Consider the following 22,659-nt stretch of genomic DNA (forward strand, 5'->3'; position numbering starts at 1 on the left):
GGTGGCACCGGAGCCTATCCCAGGAAGCACTGGGCGCAAAGCAGGATACACCCTGGACGGGACACCAGGTGCATAAAGAAATATGTCAAAGAACTGAAATAAAAGGTCTCAAAGCTCAAGTTCAAATCCAACTTCACACGTTTGTGTTGCAAAGTTAAAAGGAAACAAAAAAAAAAAACTGTCCACAAAATGTAAATTTGGGCTCCACACAGGGACACTGATAGTTTTACTCAATCTATTATTAGAGGTTTAATAGGTGAAACAGAGCATTATTTGACCCTCTTAAAACAACCTTTCTAAATGCCCATGTAGAAAGAAATACTCGACAAAGATTCCATGAACAAAAGAAGAAACACTTGGGCTACAGGCTGGATCTGAATTGATGGCCTTGGTCTTCTGATCACATCATGAAGAAAAGTGAAGCTGCTTTAAGGTGAGGCATTTCACCTCGATGCCAAAACATGTGGTGGATTCCATCATTCTCTACACACATTTTCCAGTTTCAGTTGCTAAAATAAAGTTTAAATAATCTGATACAACTACAAACTGTAAGGCTTCTGAGTTACTAGATGTATGCAAATACCTCCACTAGAGTCCAAAATACCTCTACACCAATTTTTATTGTAGTATAATAGTAATAATATAATTATTATAACCTCTTTCCTAATCATCCCAACATACCAGTGGATTGGATGATAAAGAAAGATGCACAGTCTTAATCTAGGGGATGACTGGGTCACTATAGGTACTAGTGTCAGGGGTGGGATCTTTTTCTAGATGATGACTAGGGTCTAGGGTCAGTACTGGTCCTGGTGTCAGGGGTGGGATCTTTGTCTAGATGATGACTAGGGTCTAGGGTCAGTACTGGTGCTGGTGTCAGGGGTGGGATCTTTGTCTAGATGATGACTGGGTCAGTATTGTGCTGGTGTCAGTGGTGGCGTCTTGGTCTATATGATAACCAGGTCAGTACTGGTGCTGGTGTCAGTGGTGGCATCTTGGTCTATATAATAACCGAGTCAGTACTGGTGCTGGTGTCAGTGGTGGCATCTTGGTGTAGATGATGACCGGGTCAGTACTGGTGCTGGTGTCAAGGGTGGGGTCTTGGTCTAGATGATAACTTGGTCAGTACTGACGCTGGTGTCAGGGGAGGTGTTTATAAGGGGGATGACTGGGAGGTTTATAAGGGGAGATCTAGCAGCAGCTCACCATGACTTTTAAGTTCAAATTTAATCAGAGTCATTCATATCGTAATCCGTCTCTTCATCCTCACTCTGAAGAACATGCAGCATGCAGGGAGCAAAGAAGAAAGAAAGAAAGTGAAGGCTGAAAAAAGCTAGTGAAGTGGTGATGCAGTTCTTCCTCAAACTGCAATAAGATGGTCTGGGCAGACCTGCGATAAACAGCAAGAGGCCTTACGTTAATCAGTCAAATTGCGCATTCACACCCATTAACTAGGTGCACTTGTCTTTATATCTATACTGTACATGTTGGCAGAGCAGATGTCCTATTCAGACAGATTTGACGTTAGTCTGTAGAGCGGTTTTAATTTAAATAAACCTATGACTTTTGTTACAGAGTTTGAATTGCCAGTTTTGGTTTACTCTGTAGCTAGTTACCATGGTCACAGGATCCCTCTTCTGGGTCACGGGTCCCAGATTGAAACTAGTGTCCTGGGGCTCAGCCTCTTACTGGTTGAGTCAATACTCATAACTCATAAACCTGTAGGTTTCAGTTTGGACTATGGCTTACTCAATTTAACCAACCAATCTAACCAGTATGATCTTTAAATTTATGATTTGCAAGACAAAGGTGGAACAAAAATGTCAATATTAAATCTGCTGTCAAATTATGAAGAACAAGTGTTGCTTGTAGTGCAATAATTCCATGTAATGTAAAATATGACCTGCTCTCTAAATACTAGGCTCTTTGAAAAGAATCCTCCAGCTGCACAGGTCTCACAAACATCCTGTCTTCATAAGGGTTATGTTTCTGATTACATGGTGTTTCAAATCAAGGGAGATGTAGAAGGCTCTATAGAAATGGAAAGGAATTTCAAGTGATGAAGAAAGACAGTTCTGTTCAGCAGAGAGATCAAATCCCCCTTTCCTCCTGTCCTGCGCCTTTAGTAAATCGACATAAGCAGCCCCTCTCCACTGCTTTCATAAACACTCCTTCTTTTTGCTCATCTGTACGAAATGAGAAATGAGGCTCTGGATTGTGCCGAAAGCTAAAGCGCAGAACCTCTTTGGCCCGTGTTCACACACATTTCACTTCTCCCCGCCGGAGCAAGACACCAAGACTCACCTTGAACAGCCCCGACATCGGAGATGGGGGAGTCCACACTTGGGAGAGGAAATAAGGGAGTCAAACCTACAAGAAAACTCTCTCACCGTGGAGAGGATAAAGGTACTCCCTTTTTTAGCTGATGCATTTCAGGACACAACCCAGACCATCTTATACAAACATTTTGTCCTGAATCTGTGCAGCCAATGGGAGTAAAAGCAAAAAAAATTAAAAAGTCCACTCTTCTCTCTAGGTAAGCGGGAGATGGGAGCCACATCGGAGGTACTGCCGGTTAATATGAAGATGTCTCATTGCCCTGTTCTGTAGCCTAAGCTTTCAGGGTAACACCAGGAGTGGGACAGAGGAAAACTCACCTTGGCTTTTTCACTGGGTTCACTGCTTGTGCCGTAAGATTGGTTGTGCAGCTCCTTGGAGACGACACACAAGAACTCAGCCTGGTCTTCGTTTCCGTAGTTATAGGACGAACCAATACTGACCAACTGGACAGGAGAGCAAACAAAAAAAAAAAAGATGGGGGGAAGTTAGCTATCAAAACACCTGGAACTTTTAAGATCAAAAGAGACTTTGTAACAAAAAATGGAGGTATTAACCTGGCAACAGCTAGAGTAAAAATATTGATCACAACGTATAAAAAAACTCCATTTACACCTTTGCAACTCGACAAATTAAAAATCTATTTTAGCGAGAAGTTTGACAGAAGTACAGAGATGAAATACGATCAAAGCTCTTGTGAACTGAACCTGGAGAAGCAGCTATTACTGTGCAGCTGCTGTCTCCAAAGTAAAAACAGAAGAACAAGATAATTGCAGTCAACTTGCAGGATACTACAGCAGAAAAAAAAAAAGTTTTGAAACCTTAAGCACAGGGTTTTTATTACCTACACAAAAGCTTTGCTCCCTCTAATTGAACTGCATTGGGCTGGCGACTGCAGCAGAAAGTAGTGTCTTATAATTCCGTGGTACAAGCCCAGGCTTGCCTTGCATCAATAATGAAAATGACAGAGGCTGCTAACCACCCAGGGCTTTCTAATTGGGAGCTTGTATTGTACTATGCACATTTTTCCTGGAACAGGTTTGCAGTCCACAGCGCTGCTGTGAACAAAAGGACTCCAGGACAGCCAATAGGAGAAGCCTATTTGCCTGTCAAATTCACTGAGGAACTATAAACATACAAATTGTCCAATGAATTACTTCCCGGTCAGCAATGAGGAAACAGTGGGTATTTAGGGAAGAAGTGGAACCTTTTTTTGCTGTAAAGAATTCAGGGTGCACAGAAAGTTCTGTGAAGGTGTAGTTTTAAGGCCAGTTCCCTGGAAATGGGAATCTGCCTTCAAGCCTTTTCCTTCAACTTTTCAAGGGAAAATCAACATCCACAGGTCGGCTTCCCATCTTCTCAAGACAGCCTCAGCCCCGCAGTACAGCTGTGCCTCTCTGGGCAGTGAAAACCAACACACTCACAAATCCACAACAGTCTCCAGCACCCTACTGTAATCCCCCCCAAGGCAGTTAAGTCATTGATAAGCTATTTAAGTTTCAGATAATGCTCAAGCACAAATCTGTACCATGCCAGGTTAACAAATGTGCATGACAATGATGTTTTCGGATGGTATTTTCTTGAAGGAGGTAGGATTGAGGCTGAGTGAAGCGATCATCAGTTCCAACAGGTGCGAGAATCTCTTCCCATCTCTGCAGCAAAGGGAACGAGGAGTGAGGCAGCTCCGGCCAGAGGAAAAGCAGCAGTTTTCATAACGCCTGCGAGTTCAAGCTTGGCTTCTCGAGTCTAGGCAGTTTCAAACATTTCACTGTAAAACTGATATTCTCACCCAGATGCACAAATGGATTAACAACTAAAAGGCAATACAAATCGACTGATCAGTTTTAACTTCCCTTAAAATCAACAGACGTCATGTTAATAAATTACACAATGCATAAGACATCCATGGTAATGCTGTTCAGTTTTGGTCACCACACTACAAGAGGAACACTGCCGCTTTCTAGGCAGTACGAGGGAGCAACCAGACTAATTCCTGATCTTGAAGGGAATGTCATCCTCAAAACAGAATAAGGAAACCGAGTCTTTTCAGCCTGGTGCAAAGACACCTGTGAGGTTTTCATTCTGGTAACGCAAATTCCATGAAGTACAGACTCAGTCAACTCACAGGACCTCAAGCGCGATGACAAGGACCTGGACACACAAGTGGAAAGGTTATGAATCTTTTGCACATCTCATGTTATTATTAATTCATTCTTTGCATCTCAGTTCACATGAAGCCCTGGTACTGCACAGGGAGACTCAAGAAGCACACCACTCCCTCCCATCGAGCCTCCATGTCTCGACACACTACAGCTCCACACTGATCTGCAGGAGGCTCACTGCAAGCTGCCTGAGAAGTCACAGGAGTGAGTGTTTCACCAATAGCCTAGTGAGTCCTGGCTGACGAGGCCCAGCCCTACCCCTGGTGGCACTGGGCAATACTGTGCCACTGCACAGTGCCCTGGTCACAGTGGGCTAGTGATGTGGCTCAGGCTTGAACCAGTGATGTCTGGGCCCTAGGGCTCACCCTGTGCTTGGAGCAAAGGGCCTTTAGATGATTCCACCACTTGAGGACCTTGCAAATGGAAGTCAAGGAGCATTTGGGAGAGAACCCTTTATGTCGAGAGCTGTGGGGGTCTAGGGCAGGGGAGTTTGTATATGTTGCTATGGAATTCTTAAAGAAACAGCTTGATGGAATCACTGGGTTGTTTTTCTACCAGCAGCTAAAAGCAGCAAGATGGGCAAATCAAAAAACATCCACACAAAGACTGAAAATGTTACACTCACCCTAAGGGAACTGCTTAAATTCTCCCTGCTGCTACAAGGTCAATATATCGCTTTATACAGTATATATCCACATACTGCTTGATATATTGCAATATACAGCTTTGTCAAGCAAATTCCACACAGCTATGCAATGTCACAGTTTGCAGTTATTTACAATGCCAGGATATGCCATTGTGCAGACCTTCTCCTTACATTAGTCACAGTAAGTTGCTTAGGCTAAATGAGAACCAAGAACTCAATAGTGCAATTTTATCATGAGGCCCAAACTACACAAAGCAGGGACTGTCGATTGCTGTGTGGCTCAGAGACGGAGCACAGCAGGAGGCTGTGGCCGTGACCAGGATGGCACAGATTAACTGTATCAGCAAGGTAAGCGCATCAGAGCGCTCACACTTAGATAATGGAGGATCCTGCCCAACGTGAGATTTCTGGAAACTGGTAAGCGGCTTACAGAAGTGTCACATGGAGAGGTCCTGAGCAGGCTGACCTGCGGTTGTAAAAATATAGCACCACTTTTCTTTAAATTAACCATTTTCAGGTTCAGAAAGAAAAAATGCAGAAAGAATTCAAATACTCCAGGTATAATACCGATGCACAGAATCTGCACTTAAAAGTATTAGGCTGCTTTTCCCAAAACCAATTAACAAATTAACAGGTCAGCACAGAGGGGAGAGGAATCCAGTCAAGCTGTGTGTCCAAGTGTAATTCATGAGAACAACAACAACAATCGATGCCTAATGTACTTACAGGACAACTTACAAAGCCTACTGTTGTGGTAAAAAAAATCATAAGGAGGCTTTTCAAAATTGTAAAACTACACATAATAAACACAAAATGGTTTCCACATTTGTGCTGAACATGACTGGTGTCTTCATACTCAGTTGCTTTCAACAAGTCAGTCAGAAACCGCACTCTTTCACATCTTGCACATCTTTCCCAGCTGTGCTGCGCAGCGCTGATGAGTGTGACTGTTGGAAATAGAGCAGTGTGAACGTATGCTAACCAGAGCTGACTCTCAATTTCTCAACTGGTCTAGAACATTCTTGGGAAAAAGTGTTTTAACCTGGCAAGACTTTCCTAGTATCATTAAAATATCAAATCCTTGTAAATGGTGCCCAGTCAGAGTAAGCTGTCCAGCAGCCATATCACTCTGCAACTCTCAACTGGCAACCCACTGAAGCTAAGCAGGTGTGAGCATGGAGACCTCCTGGGAAAAACTAAGGTTGCTGCTGGAAGAGGTGTTAGTGGGGCCAGCAGGGGGCGCTCACCCTGCGGTCCACGTGGGTCCTAACGCCCCAGTATAGTGACAGGGACACTATACTGTAAACAGGCGCCGTCCTGGCGTGTAACCCTGGCGTCCTGGCCAAATTGCCCATTGGCCCTTACCAATCATGGCCTCCTAATAATCCCCATCTATGAATTGGCTTCATTACTCTGCTCTCCTCCCCACTGAGAGCTGGTGTGTGGGGAGCGTTCTGGCGCGCTATGGCTGCCGTCGCATCATCCAGGTGGATGCTGCACATTGGTGGTGGTGGAAGGGAGTCCTCATTACCTGTAAAGCGCTTTGAGTGGAGTGTCCAGAAAAGCACTATAGATGTAAGCAATTATTATTATTAAGCCATTATCCCCTTAATGTTCAGAGTTTTGCAATGTCTTGGTGAAGGGAAATAGCATCCATGTTTGATATGTACTAAACAGTCTCTAGCATTTGATGTGCTCTTGAAAGCATTAAGCTAAAACTAGAAAACAAAGAATGTAACAAAGGCTCATTAAAATCTCTTCTCAAGATGTCTAAAGATGAGAAAATGAGTATGTTTTTTGGGGAGCAGGTCTCACGTAGTTTCAACTTCCTTATTCACTCCATTTCAGATAATGCAGGCTACAGAAGAAAAAGCACCTGAAGAAAGTTTGAGTAGAACTGTGCACAATAAAGTTATTTCAAATACAGTTAGGAAACAAGATTTAAGACCAGAGGTAAACAAGTGACTGTTTAAAAAAAAAAAAACTGTGACTTAAATTATATTTCTCTGATGCCTGCCAGTGTCGTGCACTGGAGAAAGGGGAGAAAGGCTGGGCTTGACCCTTTAGCCCTTAAGGAGATTTAATTAAACGCCAAGAGAAACCCGACAGACTGAGATGAGGTGGAAGAATCTGGCTCAGCTCAGAGGAGGATGGAAAATGCAGTAGCCTTGGAGATAGACTTGGCGGCGGTTCTATTTCTGGATGATGATTTGGTGTTTATTTTGCAGGAGGTTAAAAAATCTGTGGTTGAGGAAGAAACAAGAGACCAACTAACTAAGGATTTCAACCAGTGAATGTGTGGAAGAAAAAGATTCTTAACAATGTTGATGCAGGAGTTCTTTAGCAATTTAGTATATTTTGTTTATTAATGCATCAAAACAGGCACCACCATCTGCTTACTTTTAGGATGAGTTTCAGGGCTCACAGTGGTGACTTCACTCTCTTGCTCTTTAAAACAAGCGTTGAACAGGAGTCTGGTGATCTCCTAAACCTAGTGGTTCTTTATTTCTGTTCTCCGATACCTGCTGCTCATCATATTAGTTGAGCTTTGCCGGCTAACTACCCAAACAGTACCTACAGGAGAAGTTGTAGATTTAAAGTTAAGGCCCAGTTACAAAAATGCTTCAATTTTAAGAGTTAAAAACAGTTCGTGATCAACACAATGAATAGTTCCATTACAGGCTGCTTCACATCACTGAGAGCTCAGCTAGACTAGACTGCAGGCATGCAGGAGCCGAGTCTGGCACAGGAGACCATCACCTTAGCCTACAGAACTTCATTAGGTCTCTATCGCCTCTGTGGTACAAACATCCCCTTTCTCCTCAATTTCCTACTGTACACAACCTGCTAAAATCACTGTATTCACCCAAACCATTCAAGTCACTAGCAACTTAAAACTGAAACAAAATATCAAAAACAAATGTTACATCTCTTCATGAAACTGTTTTTGTCCTTCACTTCTCTCCAACCACAGAAAAACAATGCCAGTGCCCAAAACTAGTCAGCCTCCATTTCCACACCTGAGCCAGACCGACTCATGTCTTCAAATGAGCTGTCCCTGAAGAGGCGTCTGAGACACACATCAGGGAAATGGCGTGGAGGAAAAAGTATCATTTACTCAAATACTTAAAAGCTACCCTCACAAAACAAAAACACAGAGTTGAAGACAATTAGAGCTAAAGACCAACACATTCTCCCTTTGCCACAGATGACAGCATCTATTTTGGTTACACACAATAACAAGACCAGAAACCCTTCACCTTTTACTCAAAGTGCCCATCAAGGCTTGCCTGCTGCCGCCTCTCTCTTCAGGGAGGGGCTCACAGATTACCTCATCCATTATCTCATGACATGCATGACATCCAGAGCCCAGCCAGCTCTGTCACTACTCAGCTCAAGCAGTGCTGAGGGACCGATAGCACTACACTTCGGCAAAAGGCAACTATCAAATGCAAATATCAGCAAATAAAAAAATGTATTGCTGCAATGTTTTCGAGGAACTGCATGGCCTGACCGACTGTGGTCACCTGTGTAGTTTCTTGTTTTGAAGCAAGTATCTAGTATCTTAATAAAGTAGCTTACAGTACAAAAAAGATCTGATAGCCCAGTTTTAGCTACTAGGGGGTGAAAATCATTATCCACATCCCTGAGTTGCTTTAATACAACATCACATGGAGAAGAAGCTTCCTTTTCAGCTCACGTTTTTCTTAATGATGAATAAAAGTGGACTCCTTCTATGTTTGCTTCAGATATAGCCTTCTGTATTAGTGTTTTACATTTTTTGTGTTGCATGAAAAAGCCACAAAATTCAATTAAATAATACTTTAGCAGCACAACATTAATCCAAGCCAGATACCAACATCCTAGTCCCCAGCCTGGTTTTACAGTTACTGTCTGATCACTGAGCAGCAGTGCATTTGGAGTAGATCATGGTGAAAATGAATAAAAATAAAACATATCTACCATCGCTCTTCTGATTCACCAATTAGGACAACAGCCAGATGCACTGATTAGACCAAAGGCAAGTGCCGGTGAAGTACAGATGTGTAAGACACAAAGAAATCAATTTGCTGAGGTTGCACTGATAAAGGAGATATTCATACTCATTAGAAACAAAACTATAAACCACAAATGAGGGATGGGTGTCAAAAGGGAGCTGAGAAGGCAGTAGTAGGGCACTCCCCTTTTGTTCCACTTAAGCTCTTGATACACAAGAACCCTGGGTTTGACTGATGACAGTGAGAGCTGCCAGTCACACATCTTTTACCTGTTCTCTCAAACCCAGGCTCTGCTAGCAAAATCATCCTTACATCCTTCTCAACTTCACAAGGCCAAGTGTAAAAGTAACTCCAATCCCGATGGGTCCAAGTACCTCAGCACCACTTGCCGATTAGCAGAGTAGAAAATGGGAAATCAGGCCTATCCATCCATGCAATTTCTATCTGCTTCATCCAATTGAGGTTCACTGAGGAGCCGGAGCCTATCCCAGCAAGCAGCAGGCACAAGGTGGGGTACACATTCGACAGGATTCCAGTCCGTCACAGGTCAGACAGACAAGTACTCACACCAGCGCCAATTTACCCAGAAGCCAATGAACCTACAAGTATGTATTTGGACTGTGGAAGGAAACAGAAGCACCCAGAGGAAACCCACAAGAACACAAGAAGAACACGTAAACGTCACTGCAAATAACAGTACGAGAACAGATCTGAACTCAGGGCCCAAAGGTGCAGTGCAACAACGCTAACAACTGTGCCACTGTGCCACCCAAAAAACGGTCCCAAATTCCAAAAAAGACAGTTTTGCAGCTGCAGCTCCCATATAGAAAAGCTTTCTTTCCAATCACGTTGTCAATCCTGGAAAAACATGCTTTATCATCAAGAGCCCGGCACTGGGAGAGCAAAGGCACCTCAGTTAAAAGGCAACTTGTCTTGATTTCAGCAGTTTAACTGTGGGGTTTGAGACCTCGGGCACAACGGAAACCACAGACAGAAAACAGGAGAGCCCTCGTGGTTTACAGCTCCCGGTCCGGGCAGAGAGCGAGCAAGCGCAGCCTCTCAGTCACGGAGGCAGGGGGAGGTGGGGAGGCCATGCAGTGACACGGGGCACAAGGGGAGCGAGCACACACACCTCGCCACTGCCGCCAGGGACGCCGGTCTCCTCTCCCTTCACCTCCCTCGACACAATCAGCAGAAACTCTGACTGGGGGTCCCGCCCGTAGCCATACGGGGAACCTATGCTGACAAGCTGGAACAACCAATCAAAGCACAAAGGGTTTTCATTCTGCAGGGTATAAACAAGCAGTCAACCCCCCCCCCCCTCCGCAAGCCCCTCCCCCCCGCCTGAGTCAAGTTGCACAGACAATCGAAAAGTAAACAGGACTGTTTTTATTGGGGGGGGGAGGGGTGTGTGATTAAAAAATCATTTTGCCTGTCAAATATATGTCTGGCTAAAATGCACATCCTATAGATTACAAAAAAGATTAGGCATGATAGAGTTTGAAAGAGCGAGCCAATTGAAAAGGCATGTTAGTCCCCAAAAGGGAAGACAGAAAAAGAAATTGCATTTTTAAAAAAAAGGCAATGTGGGGATGACACAAGCTGCACTGCACAAGACGGGAGAGAGATGGGGGGGTAGGGGGTGGAAGGCGGGGAGAAAGCAGGACACAGCATTAGCAAAAAAAAAAGATCTCGGCTTTGCAGTTTTATCTCTTACACTATAAAAGGACAAGATTTGTCCTAACATTCACCCTGCAACTCACAACTGGCAGCCCAGTGAAGTTAAGCAGGTGTGAGCCTGGTCAGTACCTGGATGGGGGACCTCCTGGGGAAAACTAAGGTTGCTGCTGGATGAGGTGTTAGTGGGGCCAGTAGAGGGGGGGGAGGTGGGGGTGACCTTCCGGTCTGTGTGGGTCCTAATGCCCCAGTATAAGGACACTGTACTGTAAAAAAGGAGCGTCCTTTCGGATGAGATGTAAAACCAAGGTCCTGACTCTCTTTGGTCATTAAAAATCCCAGGGCGTTTCTCGAAAAGAGTAGGGGTGTAACCCCAGCGTCCTGGCCAAATTTCCCCTTGGCCCTTACCAATCATGGCCTCCTAACAATCCCCATCTATACACTGGCTTCATCGCTCTGTCATCCTCCCCAATGATAGCTGGTGTGTGGGGAGTGTCCTGGTGCCCTATGACTGCTGTCACATCATCCAGGTGGGGGTGCACACTGGTGGTGGTGGAGGAGAGTCCCCATTACCTGTAAGAGCTTTGAGTGGAGTGTCCAGAAAAGCGCTATATAAGTGTAAGCAATTATTATAATTATTACGTTTTCATTTGCCTTTTATAAAACGTTTGTGTCCCATGTTATTCTACCAACCAAGAAAAAAAAACCTAGGTGAGACCAACAGGTGAGATAAGCCCAAGCAGAAGAGAACATTACAAATGATGATGTGAGCTAGTCTTTAACCACAGCAGGAGAAAACAACAAGGACTGTGACCAGGATCAGGAGGTCTGTGTCCCAGCTCCACAGGAGACTAGGATGTGTTCATTAATGTGCTGACGAGAGCACTCTGATCAGACAGGCTCCAGACGCAAAGTGTTGTTTTAGGGCACGATAACCACACATTCTGCAAGCAGTGTAAACAGGGGATTTCTCAAGTAAACAGAACAGTGTCTGCCTTGTACACTACTACATTTACCAAAAAAAGCTTCTCTCAGATGACTCCACTCCATTCACAGTTAACATGAGTCAGTTTTTCAAATTCTACTAAAAGAAGAATTCCAATAGCTTGGCATCTTTAATATTTTTATTAATATTTTTAAATGGCCGATAACCTAAAATGTACAGCAACTTCCAGCACATTGCAGGGTGTCCTCTTTAGAGATTGAGAACTCTTGGATGGCCCAACATTTTGATTTGAACCAAATCTGTATAGACTGAAATGAAGCTTAACTGATATGAAATATACTTTCTGCCGCATCATTAGGGGTTGTGCAGCTGGCCGAACCAGAAATGATTTAAAGAAACACACATTCTTGAGAAGTACGACTCACAAGAGAAGCTAGTTTTGAACAAGCGTTTTCAGTCAATTTGTTTATGGTATGGTCAATCGCAGATGAAAAAGCTCCATTTAAAAACCTCTCTTTAGAAGAAAGATGGGCCTACAAAACAGCCTGCAGGAAAAGCTAAAAAGGAAGCAAGGAAATGTGCAAAATAACAGAAGAGAGGATTCTGCTGAAGTATTGCACACAGGAATGGTTGATTTACAATCTCATCTAGAAACTTCCAGGTTTAAGCAGAAAATGCACTTTCTCTTGCTCTATATGTACATACAGAACTGCTAATAAATTGGAATCAAGACTGGTTTCTTTCACCTGAAACAAGTGCTGAGGAAAAGACCCATCTCAACCGGACTGTGAAAAACTGGGAGCATTCACTGGGGTATTGGGGAAGAGGAGCTGCCCTCTCACATTCACAGCACCAGCTTTAGATCAGATTATGATCCGATCTAAAGCACCTTTTCTGCAGGTACAGTACAATGCTGGTGAAGCATGTCTCATTTAGCAACCAAGCCAAAACAGTCAGAACCGGCCAGATTGTTTTAAATTAAAAAAAAAAATCTGATTACAAAGGCCAGCTGCGCAGCTGCTGATGTTGTTGCCCAAAATAGCAGAAGCAGCCCTTCATCTCTTCCCACTTCTGTGCCGCAAGCTGCTGAGATAAGATTCCTTTCCTTTGCAAACTTTTACACTGTCTGCAGAACACAGCCAGCCTTCATCACTGGCAAGCTGACAAGTCACAAAAACAATAGACAAATACACCATAATTAAAAGAAGAGCAGGGGACTTGAATGGAATGGAGGAAAGCAGTATTTCCCAACATTTTCAAAACCCAATACCGGAGGAACAAAGTAGTAAGTAGTAAGGTCAACCTTACTTATTATTATAGTGGCTATAATTTTCAAAAAGGTCTTCCCGACCTTATAATGACATGTTTGTTTAGCACTGCTACCTGCTCAAACTTCCAGCCGTCAGACATCGTAGAAACCATCTGTGTGAGCTCTTCTTCCTGGCACTGCAGAACTCTGTAGACATGTTTCACAGGCACCTAGGAGAGGAGGAGACACATGACTTTACTGCTATAGCGATCACTGCTTACAGCCACATCTACCCAGTTTGTGCGTCTCATAAAAACTGAAATACGTTTGTAGTGCTTTTCACACCAGAGGAAAATTGAATAAAATCTGGAAAGTGAATGCAAATACAATTTAATTTTCCACCGAGACACCAGAGTAAAAATTAATTCAATAAGAAAAGGCAATGCTATGCGAATAAGGTTTCATGCAGGATTGGAAAATTCCAATGGATGTCGAACCTCCGAGAACGGATTTTGGATTGAAGCAACACGTCCAATGTCTTTCAAGGTCTACAGTCACAGATCAAGCCAGACATAGCTGGGCAGAGACCAAAATCAATGAAAGTTAACAAACCGACTCCTGGAGGGCATAGGATGAATAAACTGTGCTTATTTTGGGGTAAAAAAATCTATATCATTAAGGACACTTTACTCTAAAATTCCCCTGGATCATGCGACATGATACCCTTGAAAAACATACCTCCCTCCATCGGGTTCTTGAAACAGAAAATGCAGAGAGGAATTGGTTTGCTACATTTTGGCCCTGCTGGGAAAAGTCGCAGCTGGGTTTTTTTTTTAACAAAACATAAAATAGCCTTGGGAAATCCCTCCGGGTTTCACCAAGGCTGTTGCCGAGGTCGTCCAGGGATTAGGATTAAAAAAAGTCCCTGGGGAATCCCCACACGGTCTTTGCTTTGGTGCGTTCCCGCTCTCGGGGAGCACAGCAGCCGAAAGCTCCTGATGCGAGGCGCAGGACTCGGGAGCACGTGTTCCCCAGCGTGACCTCCACCTCTCTTTCCCTCTGCTCATGCTACCTGGCCTCATCGCTCCCCTGCAGAACTGTCTTCCCTCTCTCTCATCACCTTCTCCATTCTGCCCTGCTTTCTGTCTTCGACACCATGGCCACGATCCATGCAAAGCTCTTAGCAGCAAGCTGCCACACCAACAGAAGCGCAAGCTGTCGCCTGATTAAGAATTATGCAAACACCCAGTTCGGAAAAAAAAATATTTTGTCCTAACTGCTCTGCAGAGACCATCTAATGTTGCTTTTATTGCCAACAAGAATATCCCCTGCACAAATTAGAAGGGTTTTTACTGCTATCTTTCCTACAGGCTCCAGGGCCGCCAACCTCTTCTCCCAGAAGGCTTTGGGACGGAACTAGAGTGCAAGTCATACTGCTGGTCCAGGTCCAGAAATTTGAAACATGCTCTGAAGATGCAGATAACTACTGTACCTTGCATTCGCCGTCCCCTGCTGGTCCGTAAAAATGATCAATGGAGGGTTCCACTACAATTACAGGCAGCTGGTCTGTTAATTGTCAGGAGTTTTAGTACAGCTTTTCCAACTTCAAAATGTATGCCACCCGTGTCTGCTCATTTTTAACAGCAATGAGTGAAGGGGGAGGGTGTAGTTTTAGTAACCGGCACTTAGATTTGGCCAGGATTTAATCTATAGAGCTATTTAAAGTGTAAGCTGCTTTCTTGGGCCGTCTCTTCTCTTTTCAACGCAGCATGTTCTGGAGTAATCAAAAGCCGGGAGCCAGGAGGATCAGTTCCCTCAGTGCCCTGGGATAGCACAGGGCTAGTGTCACTGCAGGATGAATTCTGACGGGAGGAATGGATTAGTTCTCTTCAGGTTCAGGAGCTTTGGGAAAAGCATGGAATAAGGTGGCGGGTGAGCAACTTGAAATGCCGATTTTGGCCTTTCTCGCCTGCTTCTGAGGGAACAGACTCTCCTTCGTATCAGACCACACCATAAAGTCTGGGAGCTGCTGCAAGGCTGCTTGTTATTCTGCAACTCCAATCAAACTCAAGGAGTTTGACCTCTACTTGAACCTTCCTTTAACACCCTATACACTACCAGCTAGTGCAAAGCAATAACACAACTGCACAGAATGGTTATACATAACCGCCTTGCCTAGTAAACCATCCGCACCCAGACTTGTGCAACACTCATGTCCTACCACACATGTTCCACTTGGAGCACAGGCCTCAAAACTGCTTATTTTAATATGCTAGCCTCTGTTTACACATGAAAGCTTTTGGTAGAAAGTTTTCCTCTACAGGTTGTTTGGCTCGTATCATAAGATGGGTCTGGCCAGACCTCTCTTACACTCTTCTGGTATCCTGCAGTGTGTCAGAGTAACTCCTTGGTTCCACACCAACAACCCTGACAGCTGGCAACTGGGAAGATATGTTAGCTCAGGGGCCTTCCCACGACTCACAGTGAGATAGAACAGTCAATAGAACACAGTGAGATTATGCCAAACACAACGAAAGTCCCCCTTTCTGTGGGCTCACCTGTGATGTCCTGCAGTCTCTCTCCCTGATCTTGTCCTTCGTGAGCTTTATCAGCGATGTGATATTATAGAACTCGGCCTCCTCCAACACACCTATCAAACACACACGCACACCAAAATCAGACACCTTGTCTGGAACTTCAAACACCTGCAGTGTGGGAAAACAATTCTTGATTCATGGCAGTGGACAATATAAAGTATAGGGAATATTTATAATTTATAGAAAACATAAAAGAACACTTTGCCTTGCACAGGATGCCAGGTCATTCATGTTAATGAATCTTAGTTCCCTAATGCTCCATCACACATACTGGAAAAAGAAGAGCACCAAAATCTGAAGAATCTGCTGTGAAAATTTCACCTGCTGAACTGTCAGGACAATAAAACAGGTAGAAATAAATGAAATCCCTCCCCCCCATAAAAAAAATAATAAAGTTTTGATGTAAGGTTTTGTTTTATTAAAATATTTGCCAAAAGTATTTACATTGTAACTAAAATAGAGCTAACATACCAACTTCCTTTTTTTTTTTTTTTTAAAGAAAACCCAAACTGTACCTCCCTCTATTCCTCCAAAACCTACCTTCCTCTGCCAGGTCTTTGTTGAGGACCAGTTTGCCATGCCTCAGGTAGTTCAGCACAGGGCCAAAGTAGGTGGGGTCTCGGTCAATTAAATAGGCACCAGTTTCATCCTGAGGACAGAAGGGAACAATGAGAGAGAAAAGGTCACCCTCAGACAACTGTTCTGCTGTGAAAACGATATGGCCCTCCAGGAGGGTACAATCCTAATAGCAGGGTGTGTCAGACTTGTTATTCTATCTCAGGTTCTTTCCTGAAGCACGCAGACAATTTCAGTTTTCCCAGCACACAATAGAACAGAGGAGTGGCACCACTGTACCCGTCATTTAGGGCCATTATATTCGATTTTAAAGCTACAATTAAATATCTGCCTGGCTGTGCAAAAATAGCCCGAATGCCTGAAGGAGCACATTTTACCTGGCTGTCATAACTGTAAGAGCTGCGTGAGTGGGGAGAAAAAAAAACACCTCACAGAAAAAAAAACTCCGGTAAACTCTGATACACATCCCCTTCAAGACCAACTTAATTCAAAATGCACTACTGCTCAGAATCCCTTACGTTCTTCATCATTGAGATAAAATATTTAACTTAGCTAAAATCTAATACAAATGTATTTTAACTGCATTACAATGCTGTTTCAGCTTTAAAAAACGAAGATACTAAAGCGTTTCCTTTGTGGTAGACCATAATTCTTTGCTAGTTTAAGTTACATCACCCACCCCAATAGCAAGTCATCTTGGATAGAGGCATGAGCAGAGCCTTGTGCCAGAAAAATGCTAGATATTTTATTGCACTTAAAGGGCATCTGCAATGCTATTTTCTTATTTGGAGGCTAGAAAGAATCAGCACTGACAAGTGCGTTTCAAACCGCAATATCAGTAAAATGTACACAACTTGTAATACATCACAGGTATGCGCAGCGCCATGTTCTGGGATTCAGAACAATGCAACAAAACCTCCAGTGACATGTGCGACCATGCGACATTGTAAACAAGCAGGCTTGTGAATACATGTCTTTTAATCCAATAGAAATACTGCTCTCGACTTTGAGATGGTTTTGCCAACAAATACTACTTACTTGTTAACTTTCCACGCAGATCACATAATAATAATAATTGCTTACACTTATATAGCACTTTACAGGTAATGGGGACTCCCCTCCACCACCACCAATGTGTAGCCCCATCTGGATGATGCAACGGCAGCCAGTACACCACACATCAGCTATTAGTGGGGAGGAGAGCAGAGTAATATAGCCAATTCATAGATGGGGATTATTAGAAGGCCATGACTGATAAGGGGCAATGGGCAATTTGGCCAGGATGCTGGGGTTACACCCCCTCTCTTTTCGAGAAACGCCCTGGGATTTTTAATGACCACAGAGAGTCAGGACCTCGGTTTTACATCTCATCCGAAGGACGGCGCCTGTTTACAGTATAGTGTCCCTGTCACTATTCTGGGGCATTAGGACCCACAAGGTCCACAGGGTGAACGCCCCCTGCTGTCCCCACTAACACCTCTTCCTGCAGCAACCTGTTTTTCCCAGGAGGTCTCCCATCCAGGTACTGACCAGGCTCACACCTGCTGAGCTTCAGTGGGCTGCCAGGTGTGAGGTGCAGGGTGATATGGCTGCTGGCTGGAACATTTCTGCAGTAAAATGTCTGCTGCGTAGTGCAGTATTTATACTCTCATACACCCCATTACACAATTTATTATAGAGACTAGTGAGCAGGAAGGGCCGCATCCATGGCAATTTATGGGAACTCGAATGCGAATTGCGTCAACATGGTGACTTACAATACTTTCACAAAGTTCACAACTTTGTTTTGAATTTGAAATTTGTCTTTTTTTTCCTACATCAATGACTGTATTTTGTTACCGAGATTTAATAACTGGTCTGAAAAATTGGGACTGCAGTTCCCCCTTTAAAGGCTGGTGATTTGAACATATGAACAACCACTTGAGCCGTGCTTTGTCTGGAACAGAGTACAATGGAGAAGCAAGCAAAGAATCCATAGTGATGTGACATATATGATGATATAAACTCCAGCCCAAAAACTGTCAAAGTGTACAATTCAGAAAACAATTTATCGCTTCTCATGATACTGACTGTAGAATCGTGTGCTAATGTAATAATTATTTTTTAAAATAATTAATTATGAATAATAAAAATCAATGTCAACATATGTAGTAGAGCTCTGGCAGAATCACAAACTAGTGATCCATTTATAACTGAAAAGCAGCTAGATGTTCTTCAGATGATCACGCTCCTTATCGTACCCGTATGTGGTATCAAACAAATAAGATGGACATGATTTAATGAGCATAGGTTGAAAGTAGCCCAAAGATCCCCATCAACCACAGTGAACAGCTGACAACTTCATCACAGATGGCTGCACAGCTCTTACAACAGAGAAAGGTGTGGGCAAGCCGCTCCATGACCCCAGACTGCAGCAGCGCCCAATCGGCTGGGCAGCCCCAGTCCTGGGCATCAATGGGAAGGTGGTTACACTTGGCAGGGTGGTGCCCTTTAAAGCCGGATGTCTGCTCTGAGCTGAAGGAGGAGTTGGAAAGAATGGTTTTGAAAAACTGCAAGGCATGTGTAAAAGATGAATAAAAGATACTTCAAACTGGAAAAAAAAATGGTTTTGTTCCCCCTTTGCAGTTTTGGTAGAACAAAAATATTAGACCAAACATCTTTAAAATATTAGGAATCCCTGCCGGACAACATGTTGGGTCCTCAAGGTGCATTTCACCAGCTTTTGGAATTGTGCTAAGCTCAAGCCCTTCCTAGCTCCCAGCAGGATCTCCTTCAGTTGGGGCAGTAATGTGGGAAGCATGTGGGATTGAAATCCAAGGATTGGTGAGGCCATGGAAGCCATTGAACATGTGAGTCCTCGCTCACAATCAACATTACCTGTCCCAGAGGGATCCCATATTCGTTAGACTGAGGGGATCCTAATTCCTATGTGTGTATATACACAATACCAGTCAAAAGTTTAAGTACACCTGCTTAATATCTAGGTTTCATGATTATCTGCGCTTTAAACTGTATAAACATGTCTATAAACACTTAATATTTAATAGTTCAGGGGGGTATGCGTCAGTATGCCTAGGCTGCAAAGGAACAAGTAATAGGTTTATTCCATGCTGAAAAAAAGGAGAAAGAAAACACAACGTTTTCAGCATGGAATAAACCTATTACTTGTTCCTTAATATTTAATTACATTATGTGTACTTATAATCTTAGTGAACTGCATTGAAAATGTACATTTTTTATTTTCAATAAAACAAACAACCAAAGCAACTAGATTTCAAGTTGGTTAGTTAGTTGAAAGTCAGAAATGTGTATAACATGGTGTTAGAACACTAAACAAAGTTTAAAATGGTCTTTGTTAGATGTTCTCACAGTTAACTAGCATGTTACCTCATTTACCTTTTGTCAAAAATGATTGGTAAACATGTGAGGGTCCACAATTACTAAATATAGGGAGCATGGGCAAAAGCTTGTAATTCCTGAATGAACATGGCAACATTTGCTCAGTTAAGAAAGGAAAAAAGACCATCTATAATTACTTTAAGAAATGAAGGTCAATCCTTGATATGATATGAAGAAACTGGCACTAATGAGGACCAAAAAAGTTCAGGCAGGCCAAAGGTGACCTCAGAATCAGAGAATACGTTAATTAAAATCATAAGTCTGCGAAACGGCGACTAACTGCCCCTGAAATACAAGCTGAGCTCAATGCAACTAGAAGTACAGATGTTTCAACATCAACTGTTCAGAGGTAGCGACAAGCCCTGTGTATGGGGACATGATAATTCCGGAAGAGTCCCCTTCCATCAGGATAGAAATGCATCACCATAGGATGATCATGATCACTCAGAATGGCTTTGAATTTTTTGGCATTAACATTGCCCTCTAAGTGGTTGAATGGACCTAAACCATGCCAGGAAAATGCACCCAATGCCACAGCAGAGCTGCTAGAACCCTTCACTGTGGGACTCACGCCAAAAGAGGCCTACAGGCTCGCCTGCTTGTGTCACACATATACTCATCCGCTTGTTGGAAAAAAAGGTGAAGGATGACACATCTGTCCATAAAACTTTTTCCAATGCTCAGTAGACCACTACCTGTGTTCTTTACATCACTTGTAAAACTGCATTTTTGGTGTAATAAGAAGTTTATGTACTGCATGCTGACCATCGTATCCCTCTCTGTGAAGTTCTCAATAGACTGAACTTGATGAAACTGCTGCTTACGCCATTGACCTTTGCAGTCGACCGACTGCTCGTCTGCTTGCCTTCCATCACGAACAATGCATGGTTTAGGAGTATGCAATTTCATCCACAGCTTCCCCAGTTGACGATGTCTTTCCCTCAGACTTCCAAGTCAGCATTTATCTCATGAAACAATATTTGTCACTGAAGCTCCTGCCAAACGTGCCCCAGCAAATCACCCTCTCTCAAGAAGTCATCAAGATGTCCTCTTCTAGCCATGGTAGCCAGAATAATGGGCAACTGGGTCTGCCAAGCATTTTATATATTACCCTCAGCATGATGGGATGTTAATTGCTTAATTACCTCAGGACCACACCAGTGTGGAAGCACCTGCTTTCAATATACTTTGTGTAACTCATTTACTCAAGCGTTTCCTTTATTCCTCAATTGCTTAAATTCTAAACAATGAGGAAAAAGCTCCATAGCAAGTCACTCAAGAATTTATTCACTGGAGGTTTAAGTCTTTATGCTTCCTCTTCGGCCATGTATCTCCTACACTGGCAAGAAATGCAGTACTCCTCTAACTGAAGCCAACTCACATGGGCCGCATGGGGCGAACAGCACACATGGCAAATGGCTTTGATAAGCACATGTTGTGCTCCGAGTCCTCAATCTCACTCCGTGCCCAGGCGCATGCTGCTAGCAGTGATCCAAGCCAATTGACATGTAATGATCCCAAATTAGAATGACAATTCAAACCTGGAAATATGCCAAACTGCTCTACAGCATTCAAAAGATGCAGACGCAGACTGACTTCCCATCAGATGAACTGGATTTTAATGCGAGATGCAGTATATATACCCTTTTTCATCTAGCAAAAGAGTTAACCCAGCTGTGGTAAACCCAATCTAGTTTACGAGCTGTCAAAAAGTTTTTAAAAAAGCACTACGGAAGGAGCCCCAAATCTCCCTTTCTTTCTTTGTTTTGAGCGTTGTTTCAGAGTTCAGATTCAAAACTGCTACAACACCAGCCCAGACCGTACGTCGAGGTACGGCGACAGCTCTCCACACACAATGAAGTGGTAGTTTCTGACTAACCGAAAACAGCGTGGGTGGCTGAAAGCACAAGCCAGCAAGGTGAATGGAAGGTTTTTCGGCAGAGCAAAGGCAGCTGTGTGATCTGTCACCGAGTACACCGATATAGCTGGGTTCAAGGCTGGGTGTTCTCATTGACGTTGGAGCAGCCCTTACAAAACCCTACTAGCAAGTCAAATCAGTTAGAGTGGAAAAGCTATTTCCATCGTGAAAGGCAGCTGTTGTTCTATTGCACATCAGCAACCTGTGCATTTGCATACATTCCAAATGGCAACATTGCACCCAAGTAGGAAGTGGACTCAGGGAAGATGGCATGCCAGCAATTCTATCTCAGAAGTACATACAGCTTTATTTTCTTACCAACTTGTGTCTTTCCTCGTTTCCTGTCTGTGATCCAAGTTATAGGCGACCCTAGTCTTGCTTCTGCAGGGTGTGCTACTTGCAGGACTGAGTAGCTATCCCAGGACAAAACGGCTCACTTAAACCCCCCACCAACCTTGCTGCCGGGACAAAATGTACCGGCACTACAACATGCTTGTCTCCCACATACCAACTGATCTCGGCACTCGGAAGACACGCCGCTTCAGGGCGCAGCTTTTCACAGGCTCTCCGAATCGAACGCACGCCATCACGGCTCAACGGCGCAGACAAAAACAGAAGCCCTCGGAAAACACTGCATCGGAAGCAAATGAGAAGATGGAAAGGGATGGAAATCGCGGCTCTTTAGAGGCAGCCACGTTCCCTGGGCCTGAGAAAGGGGCTGTGCCCTCATCTTGCGGTGGATTCTATAACTCATCACCTCCTTCACCGTGTGATTAAAACTGTCAGGGCCGCACTTTCAGAAATAAAAGGATCATTTTCTACCTTTGTTTCTTTCTTCCGCGTATAAAAAAGGGTTGGAAATGAGAGAAAGATCATTAGTCTGTTTTGATAATTTGATAAAATTACATCAAAACTCCTCATCTTTAAGCTCTAGTCCTACTCCTCTCAATCTGCACGGAGGCACCGGTATAAACAGAAGCCGTGAAAAGAACAATTCTATACCCCTCAGATGTGAAATAATAAAACACACCTGCCAGTCTAAATTATGTATTGCAAAATGGTACTTCATCTATAAGGAAATGTGGGTATGCCAATTTACCAGAGAACAAAATCCACATGGGTTACAAAGCATAAAGCCCTATTTCCTTAACTGA

General features: G+C 43.5%; 1 protein-coding gene across 4 annotated transcripts in view; it reads right to left on the bottom strand.

The window, feature by feature from the left end:
- The window catches only part of LOC102684869 (BTB/POZ domain-containing protein KCTD5), a 47,748-nt gene that overhangs the window by 5,324 nt on the left and 19,765 nt on the right, over window positions 1-22,659 (bottom strand). Inside the window, exons 2-7 of one of the 4 annotated variants that reach the window (XM_069180989.1) lie at window positions 16,153-16,261; window positions 15,574-15,665; window positions 13,150-13,245; window positions 10,276-10,392; window positions 2,658-2,783; window positions 646-1,271 (exon numbers count right to left, since the gene is read on the bottom strand). In XM_069180989.1, coding sequence (XP_069037090.1) covers window positions 1,227-1,271; window positions 2,658-2,783; window positions 10,276-10,392; window positions 13,150-13,245; window positions 15,574-15,665; window positions 16,153-16,261 — 585 coding nt within the window. In that variant the 3' untranslated portion in view covers window positions 646-1,226. Of the gene's footprint in view, window positions 1-645; window positions 1,272-2,657; window positions 2,784-10,275; window positions 10,393-13,149; window positions 13,246-15,573; window positions 15,666-16,152; window positions 16,262-22,659 lie in introns of those variants that run through there. The other 3 variants (XM_015360036.2, XM_069180990.1, XM_006637067.3) reach the window with 3 other exon arrangements.

This window comes from Lepisosteus oculatus, chromosome 19 (genome assembly GCF_040954835.1).
Source record: "Lepisosteus oculatus isolate fLepOcu1 chromosome 19, fLepOcu1.hap2, whole genome shotgun sequence".
Taxonomy (NCBI): Eukaryota; Metazoa; Chordata; class Actinopteri; order Semionotiformes; family Lepisosteidae; genus Lepisosteus; species Lepisosteus oculatus.